We start from the raw sequence: 8,956 nt of genomic DNA on the forward strand, positions 1-8,956 counted from the left end.
TCCCATATTCATCAGCATATCAAATTATCAGATCCTTAGCTACAGAGAAATTTGGTCCTCTGATAGACTGATACCAACCTCACTCTGTCACGCGTCCGTTCTCTTGGACAAGGTTTATACATATTCATATATGCAGAAAACAGTAGATAAATACATAAAGCAAAAAAGGCTCCAAATTCGAACGATAGACAGAATGGTACCTGGCGTTCTTACAAGCAATTCCGTAAAATACTGTCAATGGTACCCCTCAAAATCAAATAAAACAGATCATGATGACAGCGCAAACGCTGCAGTCTATCAGGAGGGCGCTCAGGGCTTTCTGTAGCAGCAACCCAATCTCTAGCATTTGGCCTAAGTTATCAGCAGAACCAAGGTTGCTGCCAGCTGGTCTACCCCTCACGTTGGGGTCCTTGTTCTCCATCAACAAAGTGAAGACAATGGTTATGTTCGTTACAATAAGAAATAGAATTGGCCTTGTAGCAACTAATACTTTGGTGATAGTGCCACCAACGTCCAGCCCCCAATTTGAAAGAACCACCAGAAAACCAATGACGACGGAAGCCAAAAATCGGTTATACTCTGTAGCTGATATGGCCTGGGTAATCTCATGTGGTGCGAAATTCAGGATTTCCTTCAGAGTTTCCACAGACCAACCTGCACTATCAGATTGATTAGACTGATTTGGAGGCACATATCTGGGTCTTGTTTCCATTTCCCTCATAGGCTGTGTACTTGCCGATCTGTCATGACTGTTCTTCTTCCTGAGGGTTTCCTCACTGTGCCTTTGAAATGCCTTTTCATTTACTGGCTGAATTTCAGGAACCACATTGCTTGTCTTGAGCTTTTGGAGGTCACTTTCATTACCTTGGTGTTTCTCTTTATGAGTTTCCAGGTGGGCCTCACTAGTCGGTTGAACACCAGATTCTGATTTTTGCAACTGAGTTATGTAGTTGAATATGTCATCACCAATACCAACTTCATTTAGCTGACGTTCAGATAGCTGAAGGGAAGCAGCATCAACAGTATAAAGTGGTGAATCTGCAAAATAGCAACTAAGTCTGTTAAGATGTGGCATTTAAGAAGCTATATGTTTTAACTTTCAAGTACAACTGTGAAAACAAAAATGACAAGAATATCACTTAAACCAAGTGTAAGCTACTAAGATATGCAAATAGAAGTCTAGGACGATTTAATTATCAATAGTCCATAAGTGATGAACTAGTTGTTAGGCAATAATAGATGGACAGCATTATGCTTGATATCAATAGAGTAGGAAAAATGACAATACTAAGGAAATCTGCATAGTAAAAGTCCAGCTTGTGATTATGGTACTGCAATGTGTGTGCTTTTCATCAAAGCAACACAGGCAGCTGTGGAATTTTTCCAACAGTCAAATTTTGCTACATTTTCTTTGAGAACAATATTTTATTCTTATCATCTGTGTGGATTGGATTATCTTTTTGTGAAACTTAGTGGATTGGATTATCAGTTCCATTATCACAACTAAGGGCCTGTTCTAAAGTGGGGATCAGCTTGGCCACTTCCTCGTTTTCTGTTAGCACGCTTTTTAAACTGCTAAATGATGTGTCCCGTACGAAAGTTTTCTATATAGAAGTTGCCTTTTTTAAAAAATTGTTTTTCTTATGTCAATCAGTCATATGCTAATCACAATCTCGTTTTGCGCGTGACTAATCATCCGTTTCTAACATCTGTTTAGAACATGCCCTAAGTGCAATACCAGACAGAGCCCGAGAAGTACCACGAAAACTCATGATGCTAAATATCTCCAAAGTTTACAAACTTACTACTTATCATGCCTCATTGTGACAATTTTCTAAGGAACCTACAAAGAAGGTAAGTGGAAAGAGATGTTACATTGGACTCCCTTAGTTGCAACTCAATGAGTATGAAGGATTCCTGTCTCAAAAATGTTATTTCCTCTGAAATTTGTACACTCCAGACAGTGGTTCAATTAATCAAACTACACTGCAGTACTTACTACTCCCTCTGTCCACAAATATAAGGGTTCCAAGCATTTGAAATTTCCCCCAATCATCCACCCACAGCCAACCATCCATCATTTAATGAGGGGTATCAAAGTCTTTTTGCCTTCATCTTCAATCTCTCCAAAAAAAGGTCTAGGAATACTTTATGTTAGTGTGGAGGGAGGGGGGAGGGGGGCGGGGGGTTAATTTGGTATAAACGTTGCTTGCATAGGTCTTCGCCGTATACAAATACAACTCTGTGTTCTGGAGTATTAGGCAAAAAAACGTTGTAGATAAAGAAAATACCCAGCTAGCACACTTCCTAGCACCTAATTATGTACTATCCTACAAGGTACATCCTGTTTCATTAATAGGACAAGAATTTACTCCTGACAACAAACTAATAAACTATTTCATGTTTCTATCCCTCCTTTTTCTCAACATAGTAAATCAACAAACTACTCTCTCCGTCCCATAATATAAGGGATTTTGACATTTTGCTTGTACTGTTTGACCACTCGTCTTATTCAAAAATTTGTGCAAATATAAAAAACAAAAAGTTGTGCTTAAAGTACTTTGGATAATAAAGTAAGTCACGAAGAAAATAAATAATAATTTTAAAATTTTTTGAATAAGACGAATGATCAAATAGTGCAAGCAAAATATCAAAATTACTTATATTAGGGGCTAGAGGGACTAATTAACTTACAAGTCGCAGAACGAGCGCTGCAATGTAGGCAGTTCCTGGCTTTCTGCCTCGCAAAATAAAATTCAAATCTATCACCTAATTGGAGATCTGTACATAACATGTGCAGCAATCCTCCTAATAGTTGCGCGCATCCAGGCAACGCACGCATAGTTCCCTAGTGAAGAACTTAATACTAACCCTATCACAACCACAGTAATCCCGCGAATCAAATCTGGATGCGGAAGCAACATCTTTCACAAGACCCATATAAGAGCAGGCGATTTGAGATTTTGAGGTTTGTTCATCAGAGGAAGAGCAGGCTTTCCTGTGGTTACCTGGGGACGGATCGGGGGGGAGGCTCTGAGCTTGGCCGGTGATGAAGGCGAGGCGATCGGATCCCCTATCCACCAGCCGCCGCCGCCGCCGCCGTGCGTTCGCGCCGCTCTCCATCGCCCGCCCCCTCCGCGTCGCACGCCCACGCCACTACTTTCTCTCCCTCCTCCTCCATGCGCCCCACCTCTCGTTCTTTACCTTTCCTTTTCGGAAAAATTCCCCTTATTTTCTCCAGGACTCTCCAGCGAGTTCATCATGGGCCAAATCTTTTCCCCAAAACTGAGGCCCAACTAAAAAGAATTCCTCGTAGGCCCAAATTGCGTGAAGCCGTTCACGATGATCTGCGAACCGTGCAGCCAGCCAGCCCCCTCATTCACTGCACGCCTGCACGTATACTGTAGCTAATTTACTCGCGGTTTCATTCATTAGCAAGCTGTGTGCCTAAATGCACCACGCCTGTGAGCAGATTAACTGTGCGTCGCGCTTGCAATTGCACTTACTTTGGACGTCCGGAAACTTTTTTTTTTCACATCATCAAGACGCCTCATCATCGTCATTCATCCCGGTTCTATTTGGAGGGCTCTGGCGAAGCATAAAGGCTCGGCACATGCCGCGGTTGCGCCCGCCCCGCCCCGCCTTCGCGAGGGGAGGAGATATGGATGGATGCCAGCTATACCACACGTCTCTCTCTATCGCCGTCTCGCGCGAGAGCTTCTTCATTCGTCGCCTGACTAGCTTTGTGCTTACGCCGTGTCGTAACTCGTAATAAGCGGAGTCAGGGCCATAATGCCATTGATGTCGCGACTGCGCGCCCTTGGGGCTGGACACGCACGCTAGGCAGGCGCAGTGACCTCGGCGGCAGGCAGGCCGGCAGCTACAGTTAATTTCAGGCCAGTCTCTGAACTTTTACTAATGGGTCGCATATGATCTGCAATGATCTGCGCATGATGGCATAATCATGCATGGATCGGGATTTTTTGAAACTGTACTTTCGCAGAGGCGATTTTGGATGGTACGAACCAAAAAGTACGGTGAAAAGCCAATAAACACCCTCATAATTAGGGGATTAGGGGATGCATGCCTTCCTTCCGGTCAAATGATCTAGAGGAATGCACTAGTAAGATGGAATTATTTCCTCCGCTGGTTTGACCGATCTTTTGTGATCTGGATTGCACACAATTATTTTCCATGAAACATATAGGATTCAACTAGCAGTTAGGCCCTCTTCTCATACAGCGAGATGCTAATAAGATAGACGAATAGTGCTGGCCCCATTAGCACTTCTGTCATTTTGCCCAATGTTTTGACTCACCCTTCAACTTTAGGTGATAAAAAAAACATGGCCAAAATGACAGAGGAGTACATCGTACTCGGTTTAAAAATTTGAAGGGTGAATCCTATCTGACCATGGAGTTAATCAAAGAATGAATATTTTATAGCTGCGCCAAGAGTGTGAGAGATGTCATGAGCCCCTAATTTATTAAGAAAAATGTTTAGTCAAATGTGTACTCCCTCCGTATTCGTAAAAGAAGTCATTTTAGACAACGACACGGTCTCCAAAATACAATTTTGACTTCTTATTTCTATAAAATATTTATTGAAAAGTGATATATATATATATATATATATATATATATATATATATATATATATATATATATATGTGTATATATACTTTTATGAAAGTATTCTTCAAGACAAATCTATTCATATAATTTTTACATTTTTAAACTCAACAATTTGAGAATTATTCATTATTTATATTCTCCAGGTTTGACTTAAATATTATCTTAAACGACTTCCTTTATGATTACGGATGGAGTACTTTTACACTAATACCCCGCTCTTGTATATTACATGATTGATTTTACGGTCATCTTGTTACATGAATGGTAGTACTTCATGTTGTTACAGAGGCCATGCATTAAGGAACCTCCAGCTAGCTCATTAACATACCCCCGTACAAGTGCTTCCCTTTCGATCTACAGAAACACCTGCTCCTTGTCACGTCTATCCACCAATTAATTAATAAATATACTCCAATATTTTTCCACCCTCCAGAAAAGCTACAATATTAATGGAAAATACAAGTATGGCGGGACAGCGTCCAGACTCCAGAGGCTTGGAGGGAATTGACCAGCGTTTAAATGTGGCTGTTCTTGCCTTTAAGAAAACCCACCTCCTCCTCAACCCCTCCCCATTATATAACAACAGGAGTGGTGCATGACAAATACTCCTACCTAGCAAAAGCTATATGCAACCAAGTGGAGAGCTCCAATCCACCAACACGTCGAACTGCTCCCTATATTAGAATCCGAGGTAATGCATTTGGTCTAGTGCAATGTGACTGAATTTTTCTTCAGAACAAGTTTAGTGCAATGTGTCACTAGCTAGCTAGGTCATATTGTTGGATAGTGGCTAGCTTAGCTTGGTCTTGTGTGTTGTGAACTTGTGTTGTCTCGCTAATGTTGTTGGCGTAGCTGAGTGCAGTGATCGGAGGTGGTGTTGGTGGAGGCGGCGAGGATGAGCAGGAACAACGGCAAGAGTTCCAAGCTGGAGTGCCTGAGGCTGATGAGCCTGTCGAGGGCGCGTGGCGGCGGCGGCGGCGGGCCGTCGGCGACTGTGCGCCCGGGCGGCGACAGCGGCGGCGTCAACGGCGCGAACACGTCGCCGCGCAGGCTGTCGTCCTCGTCGTCGTCCACCGCGTCGCCGCCGAGCTCGTGCGTGTCGTCGGAGGGCAGCCCGGACGCGGCGGGCGGCGGCGCGGGGCCGCCCATGGTGCTGGCTGGGTGCCCCCGGTGCATGATGTACGTGATGCTGTCCCGGGAGGATCCCCGGTGCCCCCGGTGCCACAGCGCCGTGCTGCTCGACTTCAACGACGACGACCAGCGCCGCCCGCGCCAACGCCGGTGATCCGATCGGCGAGGCTAGCTAGCTGGTGCAACAGCCGGGGGCTCAGTTCTTGCGTTTAGTTCTTCGTCGTCACCGTCGCCGTCGTAGCTTTAATTTAATTGCCATCATTCATGATCGATCAGAGTTTACGTGGATCCCGAAAGGAATTATTTCATAGACCTGTTTCTTGCGTGCGGTGCACCCTGTCAAACGGAATTGGTCTAGGTAATAATTTCGCGTTTCAGTAGTATTTCCTGTTCTAGTGTTCAGCTGAGAGCTACGTGCAACAGTGCAAAGACTTTAAGTTTATCATGTCATCAACATTTAAATCATTTAATGGAAGTAATGCTCTTGTCCTGTCATATAGTATTGACCCTTTTCTGTGGTACTGAATGGTACATAAATATGTTGCAGCAATGTGTAATGTGATTGATTGAATACATGTGCATTTGTACACAGTTGTACTAAAATTACAGAGCCGGAAACTGAATTTCCAACCGAAGGGAACTGTTCTTAGATAAGAAATATATCTTTTTCTTTTAACTGCAAGTTGTTGTATAGAAACTAAAATAAGGCATACATCCATCTGAAAGATAACCCAAATGACCTAAAAAATGAGAAAATAAATTGAGGGTTTGTCACCCTTGATGACCTGAAAAGGTTCACTTCAGGATTGCCACATTAGTACATTACATGTGGATGTCATCCATGTTAGTGAGAGACCACTTATCAGTGAAACAATACAGTGTAAGAAAAACACTTACATGCCAATTTCCCAGTTGTCAAAATAATTAGTACTTCCTCCGTTTCATAATGTAAGCCATTATAACATCTCCCATATTTATATTGATGTTAATGAATCTAAACATATATATCTATATAGATTCATTAACATCAATATGAATGTGTGAGATGCTAGAATGACTTATATTATGAAACGAAGGGAGTACCATTGATGAACTGTCAGAGTTTTAATGAAACCAAGCAACTTAAAGTAACAACAAGCAGTATTTTAAAGCAGATATTTGCTCATATTGCTTGAGGCGCGCGATTCATCGTGCACTATGTTAATAGACTCTGGTCTTAGAGTCTTGGACATAATTAAAACAAGGCCGGACAGGTAATTCAATTAGAAAAAACAGAAAAGGTAGGAAATAAGTCTGTTTGTATTATTTTTCTTACTATTGTCGTTTAGTTCAGAAAATTCTGGGATGGATTGGTGGGGATCATATGTTCTAGCATGTGATAGCTCATCTTGCACTTTTGCATGAAACATGTGACATGGCATGAGTTCTGTTGCCCACCCTTTTTCTTCTTTCTTTCTTTTTTTTTTGGGCATCGGCAGACACAGATTTGTGGTGGGAGAAGTGATTGTATGCTTATCAACATAGTGATTTTGTCCAATTTTAAAGAACGATTTCAGTGACGTTGTTACTTATCACTGGAAGTGCTTCGAGATAATGCAGGAGTACAACTCTAGTGGAGACTAGGAGGTGAGAGCATGAAAGCCTATCGCAAGCATGGTTCATACGAATATCATTTCAGTCTTTCAGACAGTTCCATTTCTTTTCGTAAATCATAATTTGATTAATTTAGATGGTTAGACAATGAAAATTTTTGTTGTTAGCTTTTTACAAGTGTCTGAGAAAAACATTCTTAACGCACGCTCACTCCTGAAATTGTTCAGTTTACTTCTAGTTCAGGTGACCTTTTGTTACTGCTTTTGTGAGTTTGCCAGTTGTCATGTACTCAGAGATTAACACAAATATCATCTGAGTAATCAATTGTTTGCCAAACACAACCTGCTTGGAACAAGGAACACGCAATCATCGATCCACTGCTCCTGCCTACAAAAACCAAAGTTCTCAGATTAGCGGAAGCGCAATCTTTTCTCCTGTGACGCGACGTGAGGGAGAACTGGAAAGATGCTCGGTGGTTAGGATCATTCAAAGGGAGACCTATTGCCGATTAATTCGCTTTTAAGCCGTATAAATGCACGAGTAATTGGAGACAGTTGTGCAGCGACGCCGAGCGGGGAGGGGGGCGCGCATGGCCGGATTGGTGTCAGGCGATTAAACCGCGCGCGGTCTCTCTCTTTCTCTCTCTCTCTCGCTTGCCAACCCTTGTCGCTTGAATGCGTTGCTTGCTGCTGCTACAACGGTCGATCGATCGATCGGTTCCGAAGAAGCAACAGCTCTGCTCGCCAGATGCGGCGAACTTCGCAGGCTGTTACCAGGTTGCGTTGCTCCACGTCTGCTGCACACGGAATTAAGTCATGTCCTCTGCCTAACAATTTTGCCAACTGGAAGTTTGGAGTATTAGTAGCGGTACTATACTCGACTATTACTACGGCTTTACCTACGATGTCGACACCACCATGAATTGAAACATGGCCGAATAGATAGCAGCACACTTGCAGATAAATTCGCTTCAATACAGCCTGCATCTACAGACAGAGTAATCGTGTTCTGACAAACAGTGAGTAAATACATTGATTACTACGTCACTTCAGATTATCGCGCCATCTTCTTCCTCCTCACTCTCCGCACGCATCTGAATTCTGAAGATCACTGATCAAATAGTACGCCTACTAGAGAAGCATTGGGCTAAGGCTAAAAACAGAGGAGGCAGAGATGCTACGGGTTGCATTCAAAGCGTGGGCGTCGGCAGCGCAAGGCAGCACAAGCACAGTTCGCCTGGCATGCAGAATCGAAGATGCAAACCTGGCATCCTAGTAGTCGCAAGCCAAGTTCATGCAGTGAAGCTCCAACAACTCCTTAAATCCCTCCTCCTAAAAGATCAGCTGGTAACCTCACGGCAATTAAAGTGACGATGAATGCCACATAGTGCCTAGAGAAAACGATTAAGTGCTCATGAATTGCGGTTGTTGCTGTGGCCAGGGTTACAGATCCGCATGACCTGTTTGATCTGTTGTATAGCCATCTGGCGATGCAAATGCCGTGATGGAGAGAGAGGTGTCAGTACCCCCCCCCCCCCCCCCCCCCCCAATTTAGACCACTTTAGTTATGGCAAATCTTGCTGGCTGCTGCTATTTAGG

General features: G+C 43.3%; 2 protein-coding genes across 3 annotated transcripts; one reads left to right on the forward strand and one right to left on the reverse strand.

The window, feature by feature from the left end:
* Positions 1 to 149: 149 nt before the first annotated feature.
* Positions 150 to 3,202, reverse strand: LOC127760045 (uncharacterized). The gene is made up of 2 exons (XM_052284254.1): positions 3,009 to 3,202; positions 150 to 1,038 (listed from the first exon to the last, which is right to left on the reverse strand). The coding sequence occupies exons 1-2, from the start codon at positions 3,121 to 3,123 to the stop codon at positions 254 to 256; spliced, it is 900 nt and encodes a 299-aa protein (XP_052140214.1). The 5' UTR covers positions 3,124 to 3,202; the 3' UTR covers positions 150 to 253.
* Positions 3,203 to 5,152: 1,950 nt separating this feature from the next.
* LOC127757243 (protein GL2-INTERACTING REPRESSOR 1) lies at positions 5,153 to 6,341 on the forward strand. 2 transcript variants are annotated; one of them, XM_052282735.1, is made up of 2 exons: positions 5,153 to 5,325; positions 5,487 to 6,341. In XM_052282735.1, exon 2 carries the CDS (start codon positions 5,530 to 5,532, stop codon positions 5,917 to 5,919), a length of 390 nt encoding a protein of 129 aa, XP_052138695.1. In that variant the 5' UTR covers positions 5,153 to 5,325; positions 5,487 to 5,529; the 3' UTR covers positions 5,920 to 6,341. The 2 variants fall into 2 exon arrangements, with proteins under 2 accessions (XP_052138695.1, XP_052138686.1); XM_052282726.1 differs by having other exon boundaries at positions 5,157 to 5,325; positions 5,497 to 6,339.
* The last annotated feature ends 2,615 nt before the right edge of the window (positions 6,342 to 8,956 follow it).

Source organism: Oryza glaberrima, chromosome 1, assembly GCF_000147395.1.
Source record: "Oryza glaberrima chromosome 1, OglaRS2, whole genome shotgun sequence".
Classification (NCBI taxonomy): Eukaryota; Viridiplantae; Streptophyta; class Magnoliopsida; order Poales; family Poaceae; genus Oryza; species Oryza glaberrima.